Genomic DNA, 24,309 nt, shown 5'->3' with positions numbered 1-24,309 from the left:
GATTATTGACAATATTCTATACTATGATTTCATACTGCTTTACTGAAGGGGTTATAGAAAGAATAGGAGACCTCAGTAAATAAGCAACATACCTCTGCTTTCTGACGGTTCTTGTTCTTCTTTGTTTGTAGAATTTCATGTTCCTTTGGAGGTTTGTAGGTACTGTCGGGCACCTGGTGATAAAGTAACTCACCCATTAGGTCCATAGTTAAGAATTTGTATTTGAAACATTCTTATTTCAAAAAAAGAATTTGCAGTGAAGAATGCAACACATTTATTTAGACTGACATAGCTGAGATCAACTTACTGGATGATGTGGCTGTTGGGTCGGTATCCGTTGTGGTGCGAGTACAGGCCTTGGCTTAGGTTTTGTTAAGTTAAACGGCTTTGTCTCTGTTATTTTTGAAGTTTTTACTGGACTGGGTTCATTCCTGGTTTTATCTTCCAAGCTACTTATTAAACTCTGGATGTCTGGTTGCCGCCTGATGTAAGAAGAAAACATTTTAATCTTAGTATGAATGACTCTTGAACCGACAGTCTGAGCACAGAGGAAGTGTCAAAGATAAAATATGTAGGAATTTAAACACTATACAGAATGACGATGATATATAAAATGTAGGCCAAGACAGGTGGTATTAAAATGGGGTTATTGAGTATTGGGTATTTGGGTATTGAGTCATTACAATTCATTGTTTAGTGAATAGATTCCTAATTGAGTCCAGGGTAACATTCTTCATCTAAATGAATCAATGTATAACTATATAGACAGCAGTACAATTCAGACAGTGACTTACAGAAAAAAAGTAGATATGATTTGTAAAATAAGCTAAATGGTTGGAATGTTAATCAGCATACACACATCAACATTGCACCAATTCAGTCTGAAATTAATGGATCCCAAGCTTATCACCCTTACTTAACCCTCCTTTCACTCCTTACTCCCCTGCTAGTACTTACATTGGTATCCCTTCAATATCTAATTCAAACTACTGACATGCAAAGTTTGACGATCTCAATCCTAATTTAATTTCCTACTTAACGAATTATTCATTTTTGATCACTTTACTCTACTAGTGACCTTCTATTGTCTTCTACTCGTTCTCACATTGTTAACTCTCACCTAGATGATCTCTGAAGAGCCACACCATTTCTACAGTCAGCCACACCATTTCTACAGTCAGCCCCACCGCATCCTATTAGTCTCTCCACTAGCCTGGGATCCTTGAAAATGAACCTTAAAACTCATATCTCATATGAAAGCTTATCATCTTCCTGGGATAGCTCCTCGGATTATAACACTCCTCTAGTCCCTCTATACATGACCTGTGTATTCACAGTCCATATCACACTCTCACCTTTCGCACTTTGGTTCCTCCAAACACTACTTTTATAGGTTTCACTAGATGTAGGATAAAATCTATATCCTCTCTTCCCCTCGGACATGTTCTTCCTCTTTCGTTCCTTTACCCCTTCCTCCTAGATTGTAAGCTTATTTGAGCAGAGACATCTTTACTTCTTGTGTCTGTATCTACAATTTATTTCTGTCAATTACGTGCTGTGACATATCCCAATTACTAAATGTAATGCGTTTACTGTGTTAGCGCTAATGAAATCGTAATAATTAATTATTTATGTTGCATGTCCTTTTGCACAAAGATGTGTACGCTGGTGAATCTGTATATATTTTTATAGTAATATTGTTATTAATTAAGAAATATACAGAGTCAGTAGAGGAGGGAGATACTCCTCACCGGAGTTGTAGTGGGTTGTAGTGTACTGTGGGCATAACCCAATGTAAGGATGATGAGAAGGGCTGAAAGGGACTTACACAGAAGAGGCAAGCCTGATTACCCTGATAGAGACTTAAGTGTAAGGCAAAAACCTGTCTAATTTTATAAAAACCTAAAGAAAAAAATAGCTTTATTAATCCTAGTTGGGTATACATATAAAGAACAAAAAGAAGGAGGTGTGTGATTTACAAAGTGCGAAAAATAATACTTATGTGTAAGTCCCTTTCAGTGCTTCTCATCATTGTTATTAAATAAATATGTAGATGTGAGTGTATAGATGCTGGGAAGGTTCCATAGATGCATGGTGCTTGGTACATAGACCAGTTATATTGTGATATCTCATTTGCTCTGTAGGATGGTGAAGGACATTGAACATTTCTTGGTGTCGGCCTCATTTGTCAGGAGAATAGAAGAAAACAATGACTCAACAGTCCAAGCAAAGGTTAATCAACATAGGTGCCATTAGTCCAAATTTGCCAGGACAGTCCTGCATTTTGGGGTACTGTAACATCATTTTGAAATCTGCCATCAGATTTCAAGGTGCAGGAGGGGCAGGACACTAGATTCATGTACAGAGCGCTTTGGCTGTGCTCCATGTATTGTCTGCCTTGAAAGGCAGCATCCCCTTCAGTAAAAGTTATGCCTCCATCCATCCTCTCCCATCCCTACCCAGCTCAGAGCGTGCTCAGTAAACCGGTTCAATCAAATTCTTCTCTATGAGAAGCATTTGATTAAACCACAGAGACAGAGGCTGTGACATCAGAAGTGGCATTGAACCCAGGGAGGAAAGTTTTGCCTGGTACTGGATTCCAAGTATGTTTACAGTTAAGTTTGCAGGATTATAGAGAGGGGACCTAGTGTGTATTGCCCAGTATGGAATTTTAAACTAGAAAATGTTTTATAAGAGTTAGTATAATCCATTAAACCCCAGATGACAACAGGTACTGGAGAACAAATGTCATTGTAGTACTGCGACCAGGATTCTCCTCTTGATGTTATTGTGAAATCTACCAGCAAGTATCTTTCCCTTTATCTTTACAAAATTCATTCACACGATCTCAGTTTAACCCCTTAAGGACCAAACTTCTGGAATAAAAGGGAATCATGACGTGTCACACACGTCATGTGTCCTTAAGGGGTTAAGCCTAGCACGTCACAGCAATTTGTTTTTCAGTCTGCATGCATTTAATTGTCTCACTGTGCAATAAAAGTTTCTCTAATAATATCTATGAAAATAGCAGCAATATTGGAGGCTGGCATTTCACTCTGCTGCCTGTAATTATTTCTCGGTTTGCAAAAATATATATTTATTTGTTAAAATACTCTGAATTGAAGTTCCTGGATTTGCTGCAAATTCCCAGGCTGCCCAGCTTCTGCGGCGATCTCTCACTAAACCAGTAAGTGACTCAGCCAATAAATGACGCTCACTTAAGTTCTAATAGCGATTTGATTTATCTCAGCATATTTATGGACACAGCAAGGGTTGTACTGTACAGTAACCATCCATGATATTAGACTGAACCTTCATTTCTGGGTATTTGTTCCTTCTCTTACCCTTATGTGATACAGTCCCTTGTGCCGGACCAGACATTAACTTTTCATGACTTTATTTCCTTTGTTGGGATTTGAAATCACTTTGTTTCAATATCTACAATTGTTCCCATACTGTTTGTCTCAGTTACACAGAAACACAACTTCTAGCATACAAACACAACCTTTACAGTACAGCAACAGCGTGAGAGCCACAACCTGCAGTAATTGTGGAAGAAAAAAACCCACCATTATCACCTAAAAATACTCACTTTAACAATGGGTTTATCCAGTTTTCCTTGACATAGTTTAAATCATATATCTGACTCCATTCATCTTTTATCCAAGTGTTCAGATTAAGCTCATTAAAGAAAAACCTAAGAAACTGAAGAGAAAAAAGGTAAGAAAAACACAATTTATAGATGTATACATGCAGCCGTCGTTTCAATAAATACCTGTTTACTTATTTAAAACACGCTGAAGCATTTCAAGGTGATGCATGCTGTTTAACCTCCCTGAGGGTAATCCCGAGCATGGCTCGGGGTTAATTTTTAGTACCAAAAGCGGTAACCCCGAGCCACTGTAGTATCACTTACCTTGTCCCTACAAGCCCCTGGTGTGAAAAATTACACACAATACATTGTTTGAACAATGTACCGCTATAACGTTAAAAAAATACTGACATAATCAGAGCACCAGGGAGATTAATGCTTAATGTGTCAACTTCATTAGAGCCTTGTGGTGCTCCATGATGTCATGAACGTGTGGAACAGAAGATGAGTATACAAAGTATATTGACTGAATGCAGCATTGGTTTACAGAAATGGTCATAAACTGAAGTGTGGATTCTATTAAATGTTATAAGTGAAGGCAGAGAAGTTATATCTGTATATATATGAAAAACCCATGTCCGGCGCCTATTGAATTCGTTTTTATTTTTACCCTTCCAAGGATTGCATTTATTCATCATGATTGTTAGGTAGATGAATATTTTGTTTTTATAAACAGCAGGTGATAGTCAGCTTACAGTATAACACTATCCTATCATTGTGTAATAAACCTCAGCCAAATTATTATGACAAGACTAGGCAATTTATAGCTATGGAAGCATAGTCGGACTACCCCAAAAATGGCATTTTAGGGGGTGGTTTAAAAGGAATATCTGTGTCCAAATTATGTCTGCTTCTGCCCTGTAATGTATGTGCTCCACTCCCATGGTCGTTAATGTGAGATATTTTTTAAGGTAGTGGTTTGGTACCTGCACAGATGGGCTTTGGATAAGAACTTGGCTATAAGTATTAGAATGGAATGTGTTCTTCATCTAAGTCCTGATTTGCAAAGATATTAATGAAACAATATTTCAAACCACTTGTATTGTGAGAATTTCCTCATTGAACTAAAAACACTGGTTTGATTGGATTAAAACCTTGCTGGCATGGTCCCCCCATAAAAAAAAAAAAAAAAAAAGAATAATGAAGGGAAGACTTTGGCAGCAGGTGTGTGGGAGAGGCCGTGACCCGTTGGTCCTCTGTCCCTATGCGTGCTGACAACAAATGCTGAGTATGCACAAAATTAACATTAGCCAACTTGGAAATTTTATTCTGGCTGCCGGAGGTGCAGCACGCTGCACAAACAGGCTCCAAACACCATGACCACTTTAAATCACTGAAGTGGTCATGGTACTTGGGGTAAATTTACAAATGTTTACCTCACTGTAATTTTTTTTTTTAATTATTTTATTGCCCCACAAATGTCCCGAATCTGGGAGAATGGTCCTGATGTAAGTACCTGTCCCACCATGTCAGTTTCTATTTCTGGAGTCCACATAAGAGAGTGCCCAAAAAAAAGAGCAAAGTGAATAATATTGTTTTTGGCTGCTCTCTTCTTCTTACAATTGTTTGGCAATACCAAGAGGTTTTCTGTATAAATAAGAAAACTGGGGGCACACCAAAACCTCATAAACGTGAAATAAACCTAGCTGAAAAGCAATATCTTAACATATAATACAATATATTATTATTTATTAAGCAGCAAATTCTTTCGACATCACATATCTGGAAAGTTGTTGGGTTTGTGCCAAAGGCTACGGTGTGGCAGCTCATTATTGGATCTCCTGATCAGCTCATTGCTTTTTTAAGAAGGCGAGTGCAATTTATCACTGTCCGTTCTATCCATGTGTACAAACAGCAAGTCTCCTTTCACCTTGAGATCTACAAGAACATCATCAAGATTCGCCTGGTGTTGTAATTTGCATACATTTTAATGTACTAAAGTGTATACACACTACAAGTAGCGGCCCTGTACCTATTTTAAGTGGAATTCTGGGAACCATTGCCAGTGTTGAGCTCATATTATAATCGCGCTGACTGTATCTCACTGTACGTGACATACTGAGAAAGGAACAGATGGAGTCAGTGATTCCAACTAATAAGAAAAAAAATTCTATGGCACACCAAACTGTGCCATCATGCTCGCAGCTGTCATTTCAAAATCTATATTATCTAGAACAGGTTTCCATTCTACTTAACACTTTATATTTGGAATGAGAGGCTTGCAAATTACAGCCAGTAGGAGGAAACGCAGATCTTTGATGTTCACGTGAATGACATTTAGTTTATTAAATCAATACTGGATTACAAATTAAAAGTAAGGTATTATTTAATGAATTCATTCATTTATAAAGTAATGGAAATGTAAGGTATTATTTTATGAATTATTTAATTTATAAAGCATTTAAAAGGAAGGATTATTTGAAATTGTGTTTTTTTTAGATTGCATTGTATAGGGAGCTAGCAAGTGCTAGGTAAAAGGATAATCCAAAAACACTGCTGGCAGCAAGGGAGATGGGTTTTAGTTTAGGTATAGCAGTGGGTATCAGTGCACAGAGTGTCTGCAAGTTGTATGTGTGTGGCAGCTGTCTGTCAGTACTGGAATACAGGATTGGGAGAGGTGAAGAATGTGGTAGTTTAGAAGGAAGACTTTGAGAGTGATGGGTTTATGGTAAAGAATTTATCAGTACTAAGGTAAGTGCTGTTAGCGGAGACGATGGCTATTCTAGTAACTGGGATGAGGATAGATTGAAGAAACTAGGCACTGTATCAGTCAAAGCAAAGAGCGCAACGTTGGCTGAAGCAGGAAAGGGTTATTGCGTTCAGCAGTTTTAGAGGAATGTGTGGATTTTTGCAGTATTACAAAGAAGTGACAGGTCTTCATCCATTCATTAAAATGGTTATAGAAGCATAGAGCTAGATGGTGGACAGAGAGAGGGTATGAGTTATTAGTCCTTGACTATTTTTCTACCTGCCAGGAGCATGCTTGTCCACGCTTTGCTTTCATGTGTCTTTTGATTTAATCACTGTTTTGTAGAGCAGAGTTGTCTGCTGTGTGTGTTCAAGGTGCTATGGACCACTGCCATGTAGAGCTGGGTGTATCAGTTTAGTGGATTGTTCTGTTTCTCCAGCATGCCATCACATCTCCTTGTTAAGTGTACGGACCTAGTGTCCTATGTGGCCTGTAGTGAGGAGAACGGGCAGTCCAGCATTCCATACTCAGAGTGTGTTATTGTTTGTCTGTATAAAAAGCCCTAATTATCTGTATAGTATGTACTGTGCCTGTGCAGTCATTTTAATAACACGTTTACAGCTACTCAAGTGGTGACAACGGTTATACATCCATATACAGGAGAAAAAAAGGGAAAGTCCTGGGACTCAACCAGATAAAAACCAAAAACGTCAACAGCCCCATCTTACCACAATGCAGGAGCTTCATACCACTAACTCCTAAACCTGCAGGTTGTTTGAGCATTTATTTGAATCATTCTCCATATTACTGTGACTATATGGGCAGATGCCACTTGCTATTTTTGCCCATTCCTAGTGACACATGACAAAATTTTAATCTATTGAAATAAATAATTTCAATGTTATTGTAAATTTGACAGATGGACTCTCTTTCTTTTTTAACTCTGATACTACTGGTCTGTTAAAAAAACCTCCTGTCACTCAGTGTCACTGGTTGTTCTTAGAATCTGTCAATGGCTACACTATTGCTTTATGTGATGCAGGAGGACTTACTAAGGTCCTATGTAGAGAGTCTGGTGGGCAGAAGCTCAAGAATTGCTGTGTGTAATGCAGGCGGGCTTACCAATGTTCTCTGTGAGGAATCCAGTGACCCGGGACTAGATTGCTTTATGTGATACAAGAAGACTTACCAAGGTCCACCATGCACTGTCTAGTGACCTTCATCTTTAGGATTATTTTGTGGAAAAAGAAAAGCCTACCAAGGACCTTTTAGAGGTCCTCCTTAAATATGCTTTTATATTATAAATATGTGTTATTATATTAAAGAATTAACTATGCTGCACCATTTCTTCATTCATGATTTAACAGAATGAATGTGCATGAAATTAAAAAGATCTTCTAATCAGTATTCTGTTGTCCCCAGGCTATGGACCTGCCTGTCCCTCCTTCTGCTTTATTACTGCACACATGCCAGGGATGTAAGCATCTTCTCTGTTTATTGGTGTGTGACGTAGTAAGGCATGTGTTGCTGGCTCGTTTGCTCCTGAAAAACACTGCCTATTTTAGCATCAGACGAGAATCACTGAATAGCAGTTATCTAATTATAGGCACTAATTTGGGATCTGCATATGTTCGTTGATGTGGTGTTTATCCACTCTTAATAAACACTTGTTTCTTTTCCATTGCCTAGAGCGTAGCATCAGGAGTTTACCACAGTGATGGCAATACCCGAGACAGAGCGCGGATCAGTATCCAACCTCCCAAGAGAACAGCGAATTTGTTCTGTTTGCACATCACAGCACGCAGACTAAGAACAAGTCAACACTAAACACACAACCAGGAGCATTAAGATCGCTGTGTGAACTCGTATTTATAAAGAACAGCTGGATCATTTCATTATCAGATCTTGAGTTGGAAATAAAAAAGGTGTTTGGTTTGGTTTTTTTTTTTAGCGTTTTTTAAAAAAAAAATTAAGTGTGAGGTTGTCAGATGGTAAGGTGAGAAAAAAAAGGTATTAGAATAATTGTAGTCGCTGGCGCGCATTAAGATGCACAATGTTTATTAAAAAGAAACACTCCTAACAACATAATCATTACAGACCACTATAGTTATGGTGTCATGAGTGCCCTGGTTTTAAACAGTTTTATTTCTTCCCTGGGATCTGCTGTGCAATCGTACGTTCCTTAGCAGGAACGTCCTTTATCTCTCCTGTGTTAGGACTACAATTTAGGGCTAAACTCAGGAGCAATCAGCTGACAGCGATCAGCCAATCAGCTAAGCCCCACATGGCAGGGTTTTGCTCAGGAGAGCTAATGAACTAATAGCAATCAGCTGACAGCGATCAGCCAATCAGCTAAGCCCCACATAGCAGGGTTTAGCTTAGGAGAGCTAAAATAAGTTTCTACTAAGGAACATTTGGCTTTTGAGAGATTGAAATGGAGGCTGCAAGTGGCACAGTTGTTTTTTGCTGTTGTTTTTTTTTTATTTAAAGTATAAAAAACACTTTACTTGCTGTTGTCAATTGCATATTACCAGACTTTTGATAATTTGTATGACTTTTTGCTGTCATTTATGTTTATTAATTAAAAAGAAACAGAATGTGAAGCTTTAATGCACCATCTTCCTGCGAAATTTCATTATGCTATTTAATTTTCAATTTAGCACTTCATCTATCAAAACCCTAGCTATACATCTTAAACTGAACATGTCCAGAATGTATACATGTGACAATACTCTGTTTAAATGTGTCAACAATGCTAGATCAAATGTAAGGTTACCTGGATTGCTAAGTAGCAGCCATTAAAATAAATGCTGTTTTTTAAATGCCCTATAATTTTGGACAAAGTAATTGTTTCAGCAGATTGCATCAAACTTCAAAGTGCCTAATTGCTCTTTATTATGGGTTCATAATCCACCTTTTTGCAAATGTACGAAACAATTAAACTGAAATGACATACCAGAAACTCAAATCGCTGTTTATGTACGTTTCGATTCATTTGACACAGTGTTCAAGCTGGTATCTAGCTCACATCTTGGAACAAGACATTTTTCTAGATTTTTTGATCTCTATCTTGTTTTGGCCGTCTGCATATTCTAGTTAGGTCTATAACTCTTTGCTTCACTCAACGTTATGAACTTGTTGGATTTTTGAAATATAGCCAGATCCTCGTAACTTCCAATTCTCACATGACTTTTGCAATCTAAATGATCTCATTAGCCTATCAGACTCAAGATTACTGTATTTAAAGCAGATCTGTCACCAAAAACAAGCTTCATCTAATCTGTTTCTATATAGCTCCCAACGTCTGAATTTCACTTTCTTTTTCCTATGCATTCCAGTTTTCTTTAAATACATAACGAAAAGTAGGGTCTAATTTACCTTATGTGTAGCAGTCAAGTTGACAAAACTTGACAATGGGTGGAGGCCGTGGAGCTTAAAGCAAGATTCTACTTCAGTAGCCAATCAAATTTAACCACAAGATCAAACAGCGGACAGCATGGATAGAGGGGAACAAACTGGTTGTGCCCAGGTATTGAGATCCGGCACAAGAAAACAAATATATAATAAATATTTAAAAAAGGCCAGTGGCAAGGGATGGAGTATAGTTATTAAAGGAACACACTGGCATTAGACATACAAACGTGTTTTCACAATGCTAAAGTGTAATATTAGCTGGCTATTTCAGAAAAGGCAGTGTATACTGTTTTAGTTGTTGTGTGGGCCATTGGTGGGTGTGATATATATGTTTAGTAAGTAGACAGCGGAAATGCAAATTCATCTCATTAGGCCCATTAAAGCTTTCAGCTTTCATACTACAACTTTAGAAGAATTGAAGATCCTTCTGTACTTGTTTTTACGTTTTTCCTGCTTTGTTTGTTTTTGGTTTTTTTCTAGCCTTTAATATTCTCCTGTTACTGATAATGTTATTTACCATTGCTTAGTTTGGATTTTATTGTTCTTTTAATAATGAAAATTGTAATAAATCATATTATTTGTAAAACCACCAGACTGGTTAATTGATTTCTATGGGGCTTTTATTTACTGGTTAGTGTGTTCATTTAGAGTTTGCGAAAGTGTGATGATTGATTATATTACAAAATTAATGTTCAAACCACAGTCAGCAGGCTTTTCTTTGTTTTTGTGTATTTATAACAGAAATGTAGAATTGAATAGCCGGAGCGTGCTTGCTGTATTGAGCAGGTATTTAACCCCCAGAGCTAACTGGATTGAAACAAGATCATTAAGGCAATGAACTTGGTCTATCCACCCTGCCATACTCGTTTTAACTCAGTTTTCTAGTTAATAATACATTCTTTTTATTTCTGTAATCATAGGCATGACAGATTTCATTCCCTTGACTCTAACACTTGCCATGACCAGTGGTTATTGCTGGCTTATCACTGACTCTACTTGTTGAACATTCCATTTTTGACAATGCAGATGCCTTCACAATGCTTCACGAAGATACATTATGCAAGCCACTGCTATGTTACACACCAGAAAGGGTCTGATTGTGTTGTGAAACATGAAATTGAGATAGGTATATCCAGCTGGCAAGGCCAGGTATATCCATCTGGCCAGTGAGTGCCTGGACCTGTCACTTGGCAAGTCCCAGACTTTAGTTTACACGATACCTGCACTCCCTGGCTCTTGCTATCTACCATGACCTATGGACTATTTCTTAATTTAATTTTGATCATAAGCCTGGTAACTAGCATGCGCGACGGAAGTCAGCTGATGGTATGTCATCAAGCTGGCGCCCGGTCGCGCATGCGCAACTGCACAATGAAGACGCCGGCCGGCATATTTAAACACCGAACCAGGAAGAAGATGGATACGCTCTTGAGAAAGTCTGAACGAGAAGAGACGAAACGCGTCGAGCAGCTACCAACCCGGATATCTGAAGCAGCAGATGGTGAATCAACTAAGCCATTATTGGCTGTAGAATTTCGAACGGACCTCCACAGACTGCCAGACCGGAGATTCTTAGCCTATTTAAGGCAACAGCATCTTTGCACATATTGATTGTCTCAATTGTGCCACACCGTTTGTGAGTGTTTTGATTTATGTGTTTTTAAATACTTATATATTAAATAGTTTTGCACTATGATGTTCTCCTTTGTATTTTCCATATGAGCATTCTCCACATGAATTTCCCTACCCATTCGCTGGAGGGTAACTATATCCAGTTTTTTCATACATGGTGATAAGTGGCGCCCTATTTTCTGTATTGTATACAGCTTTTTGTTGCACTTTTGGTTAAGGGACACAGGGAGTGCTTCCCTATATATAGTGGCTGGCCTGCACTAAATTGATAACCAGTTTGTCTCACTATCTACTTTTTGGTTTATATATTATTTATACTATTTATAGTATAATATTTTGCACTCCTAAGATATTGAGAGACTGATTTGTATGATTTTTAAAAATAATTTACTGTTGATCTCCACACTTAAAACTATTATAAAATATGGCCTATTGTAGACTAATGAATACTACTATTCGAGAAGCCAGGAATAAAAAGTTTGAAAATCTTTTCTCTAGGAAAGAAACAAATCAAGTCCCTAATAGGACTTTTTTGTTCCAGAGATTAGAGAGACTTGCTGAAAAGGAAGTCAAAAAATGGTGGGAGATCAAATATTTACAGCAGTATATCCAACTTGAAATTATACCCAGAGGATTAAGGTTAGACAAACAACCAGCTTTTGGCAAAGAAGATGAACAATTTATGCTTAAATGGAATAAAACTCTCGATAAGTGCTCTTTACAATTAATGGGAATCTTAGTTGAGTATCAACAAGAGGGAATGAGCCAGGTTGAAAATAAGTTAAAACAGGTGGAGACTGAAATTAATGTGGAATATAATGAGGAACAAATTAAAGAGAACACCATACAACTTAATGAAAAAATTGAAAAATTAGAAGAGAAAATTGTGACAACAAAAGAAAGCAAACTAAATAGAGATAAAGATGATTATAAGAATGGTAAAGAGAGAAACTGGAAAAACCAGACCCATAATTTTAATAGATTCCATCAGGGAAAGAAAACGTTTTTTAATAGAAGAGGAGAGAAATATGAGACAAAAAAATATGACAACATAGGGACTACTTCAAAAGAACAGAAAAAAGAAGAAACCAGTGTGAGACGAAAGGAATTTCCACCACACCCTGAAAAATTTAATCCAAAAAGATATCTGGGAAAAAGTCCAGTCCAAAGGAAAGATTTTTTAGGGAAAGGCACACAAGACAAAAGCCAGATAATGTGGAAAGGAAAGGAGAGTACATGGTTGCACAAAAATCGTTTTGCTCCTCTACAGAATACTCATACTCCCCCCAAAAAAAGGAAACTTTTGGGAGCAACAGGAGGAATAGAGGAACTAGAGGAGGACGAAATATCAGACTAAGTGAGGATATAGGTAATGAAGGCATTTTTAATCTTTCAAATCAAATTCTGAGTAGAGAACAGAAAGAATTGTTGAGTAAAGGTTTAAAATTTGCCCCACAAAGAGGTCCTAATTCGTTTGAATTGTTCGTAGACTCCCAAAAGTTTTTAAGAAAATTAACTCTGAAACGCTTCTTCGAAAAAAAGAAACATAATGATATGGAGGATAGAAGAATAATAAATATAGGAAATGATGTAGAATCCAATCAAGATGGATCCAAATTTTTTCCAACATGGGAAAAGGGAGATTTTATACCAGTTTTTAGCAGTATGATTTTATCAGAATTTGAAAAATTAACGGAAAATAATGGAAAAGAAAACCTCTCAAAAAAAGAAAAAACGGCATTAAAACAATTGAAAGAGGACCCGAATTTGGTCATTAAACAGGCTGATAAAGGGGGTGGCATAGTTATTTTAAACCGAGAGGATTACATGCAGGAATCCATGCGGATCCTGGGGGATAGTCTTACCTATAAAATCTTAAAAGGAAATCCTATAGAGAATTTCAAGAAACAATTCTTGGAATTACTAAACAAAGGTTTTGGAGATAAAGTAATAAACAAAGATGAGTTCGACTACCTCTTCATTAAATCCCCTAAAATGGCAGTTTTTTATTATTTGCCAAAAATTCATAAGAGATTAGAAAACCCCCCGGGAAGACCGATAATTAGCGGGATTGGATCCTTAACAAGTAACATTTCTCAATATGTCGACTTCTTTTTACAGCAGTATGTTATTAAAGCCCCGTCCTTTGTTAAGGATTCTGCCCAAATTATTTTAGAACTAGAGAATTTTAAGTGGCATGATGACTTTTTATGGGCCACAGTAGATGTGGCCTCTCTATACACGGTGATTGACCATTCAAAAGGCATACAAGCAGTAAAGGAAGTTTTACATGGCAATCAGACGATGAATAAATTACAAGCCGATTTTATATTAAACGCCATCGAGTTTATTCTTTACCACAATTTTTTTTGGTTCGATGGGAAGTACTACCTTCAAACCTGTGGTACAGCCATGGGCACCAGGTTTGCGCCGAGCTATGCAAACATTTTTGTTGCAGATTGGGAAATGAAGAATATATGGAATAACAACCCTTTCGGCGCAAACCTGGTGCTATGGAGACGCTACATCGATGACGTCCTTATTGTATGGAGAGGCACAAGAACCCTTTTAGAAGATTTTTTATCATATATTAACTCCAATTCTTATAATCTAGTTTTTACGGCAGATATCCATCCTTTTAATATCAATTTTTTAGATTTGACTTTTTTTATTAAAGACGGACAAGTACAAAGTAAAGCCTTTTTTAAACCTACTGATGGCAACAGTTTTATTGAATTTTCAAGTTGCCATCATCCTAATTGGCTAAGAAATATACCCAAGGGACAACAAATGAGAATATACAGAAACTGCACAGGAAGAGATGATTTTGAAAACCAGGTTGAGATTTTAAATAAAAAATTTAAGAATAGGAATTATCCAACCAACCTTATTTATGAGTCTCAAGAAAAAGTAGAAAGATACAATAGAAAGGACCTCTTAAAAAGAAAAAAGAAAAAGGAAGGTAACAAGGATTTTAATACAGCCTTTATAACTAAGTATAATAATAAAGCACACCTAATCGAAAAGACTATTAGAAAATACTGGCCTATTTTAAATCAAGATGAATTTTTAAAAAAAGTTTTACCTAAAAGGCCTCGAATAATATATAGAAAACCAGATAATTTGAAATCAATTTTAGCTCCTAGTGTCTTACCGGAAATTAAGAAAGATAAAGAGCAGGATAGCTCGAATAATTTTATGAACGAAAAACCAAAAGGATTTTACAAGTGTGGCAGGTGCAGCACTTGTAAATCCCAACCATATAAGACACTAGATTTTAAAAGTAACACTACAGGAGAGTCTTTTCATATCAAACATTTTATAAATTGTCAAAGCAAATGTGTAATTTACTTGTTACAGTGCAAATGTGGGATACAATATATAGGCCGCACAATAAGGACACTGCACATTAAGCTGTTGGAACACTTTGGTGGAATTAGAAGGAAAAGTATAAAACACAGTGTACCAAGACACTGCAACAATTGTAAAGATTTTAAAATGGAAAATTTTAGTTGTATTGGTATTGATCGGGTCAGCCCCCATTGGAGGGGGGGAGACATAGAAAAACGTCTAGCAATGAAAGAAACAGAATGGATTTATAAATTAAAAACTTCTGTTCCAGACGGTCTTAATACTGACTTAGACATTTTAGTTTTTATGGACTAATTCCACCGAGATGTTCTTTCTATTGCACAAATGCGAATGTATTTTAATGCTTTTATGACTGTATTCTTTAATACTAATACTAATCTTTTGTTTTTTCCTTCCTTCCTGCAATTTAAATTTTAAATCTTAAATTTTAAATAAATTTTCTTTTGTGTCCCATATTGAGCTAAACTACATGGTTTTTAAAGAATTATGGATTTTTAATATTGTCTAGTCCAAGTTCCAACATTGTCTAGTCTAAGTTACTTTTTGTATAAATTGATATAATGATTGCATTTTTATTTAAAATACGTTATTTGAAAATGTATTATGTAAAATGTAGTTTATTATTTTTTAACTATGTTTTTTATAAAATTATGCCTTTTTAAATTTATGATTTTTAAAATTATGCCGTTTAAAATTATGCCATTATAAATTGTGCTCCTTAGATACTGTCACTTTAAAGTCTTATAAGCTAAAATACCATATCCTCTAAATTAATGTTCTCACAATTGATGATATACATCTTTTACTATTTTCTACTATTATTTTTTATTTATTTTTTCTTATATGGTCTATTTGGGGTAATATGTTGGTTGTGCATATGATATTTACATGCACACAAACCTTTTTCCCTCTCCTCCACCCTTTTTTCCATGTTTTGATCTATATATGCACAGCCGATATATTGTAGCACCGGGACACACTCCATCCTAATTTATTGGGTTCGAGTGTTGCCCCTGATGCTTAGAATAAGAAAGCTTCAGTTGTATGCGTTCCAAGGTGGAACGCACATGCGCGACGGAAGTCAGCTGATGGTATGTCATCAAGCTGGCGCCCGGTCGCGCATGCGCAACTGCACAATGAAGACGCCGGCCGGCATATTTAAACACCGAACCAGGAAGAAGATGGATACGCTCTTGAGAAAGTCTGAACGAGAAGAGACGAAACGCGTCGAGCAGCTACCAACCCGGATATCTGAAGCAGCAGATGGTGAATCAACTAAGCCATTATTGGCTGTAGAATTTCGAACGGACCTCCACAGACTGCCAGACCGGAGATTCTTAGCCTATTTAAGGCAACAGCATCTTTGCACATATTGATTGTCTCAATTGTGCCACACCGTTTGTGAGTGTTTTGATTTATGTGTTTTTAAATACTTATATATTAAATAGTTTTGCACTATGATGTTCTCCTTTGTATTTTCCATATGAGCATTCTCCACATGAATTTCCCTACCCATTCGCTGGAGGGTAACTATATCCAGTTTTTTCATACATGGTGATAAGTGGCGCCCTATTTTCTGTATTGTATACAGCTTTTTGTTGCAACTAGCATGATAAGCCTGGTAATTAGCATGATAAGCCTCTGTGTTGTCATTTATTATGTCATGGTTTGATTTAACCATTGGTGTCTGTCCAAAGATAATCTCAAGCTAAACATTTCGGATCAAGTGAAAGATTATGTCCCCAGGTTATGTCCCCCTTGGACATAAACTTCACTTGACACAAATTAAGTATATATCCCCATACCTAGGTGAAATAAATTAAAATGTATATTTAAAAAGTAAAGATTTTTTGGATGAAACAATTAAGAAAAGGAAAGTTAGATTTACTAAACAGGAAACTGCTCTGCAATATGCAGAAGTAGAGTGTAAAATGCGTCTTTGCTGAACTGATCTCTCCACATGAATTCTGCAAGATATGTTGGAAGCAAATCATGAGGAACACCTCGTTTTGTCTTTATACAAACCTTACATTTATTCCAATAAGATTCTATATGTTGCATGTGGGCACCAGTTGCATAAACAAATCGAAGGTTTGGATTACTATGATTAACACATTTATGACTCAAATTCAGTGCCGGTTGAATATTGTTGTAGGCAGCCTAGGAATCACTGTGCACCATCAAACATAGGCGTACTACACATTGAATAATAGGAAGGAGAGTTCAAGAACTTCTGTTAGGAACAACTTCCATATACCAAACAGCTGGCGTTGTTGCATGTCCACAATCCAAAAGACCCATATTTTGTGATCCGGGGCATGACCTTCGATGGTACTCTATTTTATGACTAAAACAAGACTCATCAACTTAAACATAATGATCGATTCCATTGAGCAAAACTGGGCTAGTACGAAAATAGACACAAAATACTTCACGATAAAAGTTATAAACATCAGCTACAGTGATTTTCGGAGGTTTCCAAACACCAGAGGCAAGTAATGTGTAGCCACTTTTCTCTGTGAGATGTGTGATTTTTCAAAGAAAGAGCCCTTTCTGATGGCTAACCACTATAACGCACAATTCTTGTTAATACATTTCCAGGAACATTGGTGACAAGCTATCCAACATTGAGGTTGATGGCAGTTTTTGCAATCCAGATTGTTTGCAAGTAAATAGCGTTGTTTCATGAACTCGATGACATTGGTGTTATTCGTACCAGCTACAATAGGCTGGAGTGTGTTCTCAAAGAAGTGTTGATTCGTTTTAATTTTAGAGCAACACACAAAAAAAATTGGCAATATATACACCCTAAGAATATATACCCTAAGAGGGACAGTAGTGTATATACTCTAATACTGACAACGACGGTTATGTTCAAAGAGTGACAGTTGATGGTTTAGGTCAGGTGGACATAATCTTCACTTGATCCAACATTTCTTCGCCCCAACTAAGTGCAGAATATGTAAGTAATATGCTTAGTTGCTACTTTTCAAATTATTATGTTTTAGTTGTGCACTAGTGAGAGTTGATGTTACTGGTGGTGACATAAAGTTTGTGCAAATTCCAAAACACATTAAATGTTTGACATCAGTTAACTTCTACAGTAGTGGTCCCAAACCCACTGTTTAAGGAACACCAACAATTTAGGTTTTCTCAGTATTCTAATAGGAACAGAATTAGGGCATGTTTAAATTCCGAACTGTTGGAAACTACTGGATTACTGTATTATAAACAGGTTTGGGCTGACTTGGCTTGGCTTGGCTTATTCCTTTATGTTTAGTGGCTTCTTCCTTATCATGTACAAAATATACTTAAAGCTAATTTTGCAGTAACCATAAAATAACCCTGCCATGTCTCTTATGATTATGTTTTCTCTAAATATCTTAACTGAAGCTATTTAAATAGGAATGGGTGGAATAAGAAATGTTTTACCATATCTGTGCTATAATCAGTGTTAAATTGGTCTTCAAGAACTGCGTGTTTAGACATCACAAAGAATGGTGGACTACGGTACTTCCCTTTATTAATGTCCACTTTATTCTCCAACTAATCCCATTATGCCAATAGGTTTTATAATCATAATTTTGTGTCCGCATGGCTCCACGAGTTGGCTTGTCCACCAGCACAGTTTGAGGGAGAGGGGTTTCACTTTTGGGAGGTGCACTATCCTGCCAGACACAGACCCTCTGAGAGTTTTCCATTAACCAGGAAGGCATGAGACTCTCTGCTCACAACTAAATAAAGTACCGGTACTAATTTCTACTCAATGAAAGAGCACGAGATCTCAAAATGATATATTACATTGCCAAATTTCAAAGAGATCTGTGCAGCCATTTTGCTCACAGATCTGCCTAAACCTCCAATGCTACATTTTCAATGTTTCAATTTTATTCACATAATTCATAAATTACTTAATAAAAATCACTTCAAATGTTCCAATTCGGTCATTCTATGCCAAAATTGACCATCTGAGAAATTGATGTAGTAATAGAAAGCCCAGCTGCCCCACTTTCTCCTTACCTTGCACATTTTGTGGATATCTTGAGACTTGAGAATTTTAGCAAATCTTTCAATACCGTATTCATCCATCTTGAATGTAGCTATATAACCTATGACTGTAATACACAAAGAAATGCAGAGCATTATTGTATACACTCAATAAATATAGCTTGACCTAGAATGGTATGGTATTCGAAAGTGCAGTATAACCCACGGGGTGATACATTGTAACCATTGGTAACCTTGTTTTACAATAAGATTAGAATAGATTTTTAGAATTTTTTTAGGTATTTTTTTTTAGGTATTTCTCTCACATTATTAGGTAAAAAAAAAAAAACACAGACAGGATTATTAATTAAAGTGAGAATTCAAAGTGAATTTCAAATTTAAGGCTAAATTAGCCAAACTGTAAAATTTTCCAAGTCATCAATGGTTTCAGTGCAGCTACTTTGGGCTTAAGTTTTCCTTCCCTGTTTAGTAAATAACCCTGCGAGTGTGTCGTTCAGGCATTGTTATGGAGGCTAAATTCAGAGACACATGGAGTGAATGGAATTATTCGAACAGTATTTATATTATATGACGTATGAGTTATAGGATACACAGTCATTTCTATCTGCATTAGAGTAATGTGACTAATAAATAGAAATTAGTTTTTTTTTTAAATCCCAACTAAATAAATATAAGAGAAATCTTATATATTCTGATAGTTATCTCCCAATGTAATCATGGTGTAGTATGTAAATGTATATACTGTATAGTACATCTATATATATATATATATATATATATATATATATATATATATATATATATATCTAAAAACCAAAGATAAGAAAATGTTACTTGCGCTTTCTCCTTAATCCCTATGTATATTTAGACAAATGGAGGGCATTTAGTTGCTCCAATGGCCATTGGAGGGAATGCCCGCCTGCCAACGTCAAGGCAGACCCCCCTAAGCGGGTCCTAACACTGACCCTTCAGCCTGCTTCCTTGAGCTTCTGGCAAAGATATCTCTAATGAGACAGAAAGGGGTATTTTTTTATATACACCCCTATACTTATTAACCCTTAATAGGGAACACATGGGATGGGCAGCAGCATTGTAACCAGGCTGTGTGATGCAAAGTAAATACAAATACAAAAAGAGAAGTCCTGCGCTTAGTCCCATTACTACTGGGCCAGCAGCAACGACTACAATACACATCAGCCCCAATATATAGTAAAAACCAAAGATAAGAAAATGTTACTTGCGCTTTCTCCTTAATCCCTATGTATATTTAGACAAATGGAGGTCATTTAGTTGCTCCAATGGCCATTGGAGGGAATGCCCGCCTGCCAACGTCAAGGCAGACCCCCCCTAAGCGGGTCCTAACACTGACCCTTCAGCCTGCTTCCTTGAGCTTCTGGCAAAGATATCTCTAATGAGACAGAAAGGGGTATTTTTTTATATACACCCCTATACTTATTAACCCTTAATAGGGAACACATGGGATGGGCAGCAGCATTGTAACCAGGCTGTGTGATGCAAAGTAAATACAAATACAAAAAGAGAAGTCCTGCGCTTAGTCCCATTACTACTGGGCCAGCAGCAACGACTACAATACACATCAGCCCCAATATATAGTAAAAACCAAAGATAAGAAAATGTTACTTGTGCTTTCTCCTTAATCCCTATGTATATTTAGACAAATGGAGGTCATTTAGTTGCTCCAATGTATATACATACTACAAATGTATATACAGAGTAAGATCTTTGGAGGTATAAACGTATATAATGTAACAGTAGAAAAGCAAAAAGTAAAGTACAGCTATCAGATCAAGTTTATGAAGAGCTGTCTGGCTCCTCTCTGTAAAAGCATTGGGAGCTACAGATGCCCATTTGGGAGTGACAGTTATCTGAAGCAGAGGAGATGTTAATACATTGATAACACCTTCATGCTGAGAGCTGACTGTGAGGCTCTTTTCAACTTATATTTATATTAAAGGAATCTATATATTACAAGCATAACACTTACATATATGCTGTAACATGTTTTGTTTGTTAACTTTTTATAATTTGGTTTAAAGACTACCATCAAGGTTTTGACATTTATCTTATGTATTCATTTACATGCTATGCGTACAGTGGTTCTCTCTTACAAAACTCAAAAGATCTACACATTAGGTCACATTACGGTACTCAAACACATTTAAATCAAACAGTAAGTAGCAGAGACAACGGTTACTATGTATGTTTGCTTGTTCATTGAGACCAATCTGTTGCATCATGTAACAAACAAGCATGATACAAAGTTAGCGCTAGCCAAACCTCCCCTGGCTGTGATTTACACAGCCTTAATGAAAAAATGGGTTCATTTTCAATCAGATGTTCACTTACTGTAGAAGTTTCTACCTCATGCTCTTTAAATGGAACTTTAACCACACACAGGAGTGTCCTGCAGCGTCTAGCAGGCTAACAACAGAGCAGGAGATAAGAAATTCTAAATTAAACAGACCATACAATAAAGTTTAAACATTAGATGACTCTTTACAGGAAGTGTGCAGGCTCTGTGGGTCATATGCAGTGAGGTTTGAATAGGGCTGCATAAACAAAGTGATTTAACTCCTAAATGGCAGAGAATTGAGCAGTGGGACGGCAGTTTCATGATCTATACACCAAAACTGCTTCATTAAACTAAAGTTATTTTGGTGACTATAGTGTCCCTTTACTGAAGGACAATAATTATATTTAAACAATTTTTTTAAAGGTCATGGCGACCTGGATACTTTAGTAACATGCTCATTTTTTCATTATTTATGAATCAATCCATGGAACGAAGATTGGGTCCATTATGATCCCTAAACTTCATTAAACGGGACATAACTACTCATCCTTTATGAGCCTGGGAACGATTGGAAGAAAGTCATTACGTACGACCAATAAATGCATTTCCAGATGTACCAAGCTTTAGTTATGTTTTACGCAGTCTGCCGGGGCAAGATGGAGGTAATTTGTCCCAGTATCTGAATGCCTAGATGTGTGGTGATAAAATACGTTATCCATCACCAAAGCTCTATGTGACAATCAAAATGCCAATCAGAACTGTATAACCAGTCCTGCCAGAGCAAATGGATCTATGGAATGGTACTCGCAGTACTTTGATAACAAGCACACTCATTGTTTTCACGCTGAAGGATGGTACTATTAATGATACATTTTTATCTTACTTACCCGTATACAAACAGCGCTCCGACAGAGGTAAATGCAGCCCATCTCTCGCATAGAATCCTCCAGCAACTATGTCCAGAATTTTGTTATATTGTATATTTCCTGATAGAGTCTCCACAACAAATCTTTCTTCAGCATCATTCAAATTCTAAAAAGAGGCAAAACAAAGCAAAATTATAGCAAAAAAATTATTCATCTACCAGCCACAACACCATCAAAGTAAGCAATGCAGGAAGAATAGTGTGCAATATTTCCCCTAGATTTGCAATGAAGGAAATAAGCCCCAATGGGCTTAGTTCAACAGAAGAAAAGGAACCGCACTTCACTTCCACTTAAAACCAGGTGCTTGGCCGAAGTAGGACCAGCAAATCCAGATCATATATGATAAAACAAAACAGTCTTCAGGCACTCACAGAATTAAAGCCATAGGCAGATTTATAGGATCAGAAAAACACAGCAACGTTTCGACCTATGAACTGGTCTTTATCAATGGGTTTAGTTCAGACTGAGAGCTTCCGGCTCTCCATAGAAAGTAGTGGATGTAAGGAGCGGTGCCCAGGGGACCCCAGGTAAAAAAAAACAGTTTGCCTCCTTAGAATGGGAGGATCGGGAGGAGGGGGGCGCCAGGGAACTCTTGGTACCATAACAACTACAGTTTATATTTTGTAACTAAAGTTTACTTGAATATTAAAAAAAAGCAAAAAAAATGTGACTATCATAATAGTGATTTTTAAACAAAACACGAAACACGAAAACCTGTAGTGCACACCCTTATGAAATGGCTTAGCCCTGTGCACAGCTATGCCAAAATTTTTGTTTTGACATTCAAACATATATTTACCTTATCTAAATGCTATACATTGCACCCTCAGCATTTGATCCTCCCTTGGCTGTGTATATGGCTATATAGCATTTATGACTACTGGGGAAATAAAACAACAAAACCAACAAACATGGATATTGAGCAGATATACCGTGCTTTATAGAAATATCCTGATTTAGCACGCTGTCAGAGGTATATCTCTGGTCTTCTATTGTAAGTTATTACAAGGCACAGAGAGCCGAAGGTCCAGGATCTAGTCCTGGAACTGGCTCCACTGAAGTGTAACACTGAACTAGCCTTTCTGTTCATTGTTAATTATTGCCTGTCCGAGAACTTCGGCCACATTCTTTTAATTTGCTATTATTTTTATATAACTGGCATTTACACAGGTTTTATATTGAAAGGCGCACTAAGCCCCTTTTCTTAATCACGGATCAGTGAAGCAATGCGGTGCGCCAGGTATGTTTTCATATATCAAAGATTTACGTAACACATTATTTAAGGCAGATTTATTTCTATACAATGCTAGAACATAGTCGGCAATCAAGCACGAAAAAGTTATACCTTACGACTTTTAACCTACAATTCAGCAAAGTATGACATTCCCGAACATCACATGATGCAGGGTGAGCGATCTCTGGGATTGGGGTCAATGTTAGTTCAATATTACATTAAGGTGTATGGGATTGCAAGTCCTTACAAGCAACCTTAAGTCATTGATGTATCAAGGCAGATGGAGCAATGACATACAAAAATATATACATAATATATTACATAAATTCAAATACAAGAAAAAACTATTCACACAATATAATATATAATATAAATGTAGAGATTTTTTATTTTTGTTACTGTTCTTCCTGTTTTTCCTTATATTGATTACTTTTTCTTATTTAAAAATGCTCTTATCAGTGTACTAAATAATATATGCATAATATTGTATTATGTATATATTTTCAAGCACACATATTGGCCCATTTTCGCACCTTTTTTGGCCTCTTCCAGCGAATCAGTTCCCGAATCAACAAATATCTATAAATTATTTGACAAGGGGTGGAGCTAACGCATGATACTGATCATGGCCTTGTGAAACTCACCTTATATCTCTTTACCAATGCGCCATCCAGCCCTACCAACCCAAGAATAGATATCTGGACACCTTTCCGCATTGGTAGATGCCTTTCCAGTACTCTCTAAGACAATACAAACAAATGCGCAAAACCAGGGCCTATCGCTCCTCAACAGCTTCCTAGAGGCACACAGCCCAAGCAAGCCAGAACAGCCTGGTTTAACGCACCTCAAGAATGAAACGCCGAACACAAAAACCCAACAGGGACATTGGGGCCATGCTCCAGAGGCCCATGACAACTAAACTAACACCAGCAGAGGCCTGCCACACTGCCTCTGCACCAACTCTAATGTCTGAAAGTGAGAACAAGAGGCCATGATTGCTCCTGAACCTGAGAAAACCTTAAGCCTGCAACAAACAGATAGTTTGGCCCCAACCACCAAAGGGGATCT

At 36.9% G+C, this 24,309-nt stretch overlaps 1 protein-coding gene across 1 annotated transcript in view; it reads right to left on the bottom strand.

The window, feature by feature from the left end:
- The window catches only part of CFAP99 (cilia and flagella associated protein 99), an 82,275-nt gene that overhangs the window by 40,787 nt on the left and 17,179 nt on the right, over positions 1-24,309 (bottom strand). Inside the window, exons 3-7 of the mRNA XM_063457691.1 lie at positions 21,969-22,113; positions 18,780-18,874; positions 3,593-3,705; positions 308-482; positions 93-173 (exon numbers count right to left, since the gene is read on the bottom strand). Of these exons, the coding sequence (XP_063313761.1) occupies positions 93-173; positions 308-482; positions 3,593-3,705; positions 18,780-18,874; positions 21,969-22,113 (609 nt within the window). The remainder of the gene's footprint in view (positions 1-92; positions 174-307; positions 483-3,592; positions 3,706-18,779; positions 18,875-21,968; positions 22,114-24,309) is intronic.

Source organism: Pelobates fuscus, chromosome 6, assembly GCF_036172605.1.
Source record: "Pelobates fuscus isolate aPelFus1 chromosome 6, aPelFus1.pri, whole genome shotgun sequence".
In the NCBI taxonomy this organism is placed as follows: Eukaryota; Metazoa; Chordata; class Amphibia; order Anura; family Pelobatidae; genus Pelobates; species Pelobates fuscus.
The sequence above is the reverse complement of the archived record's forward strand: the minus strand, read 5'-3'. Positions and strand labels throughout refer to the sequence as shown.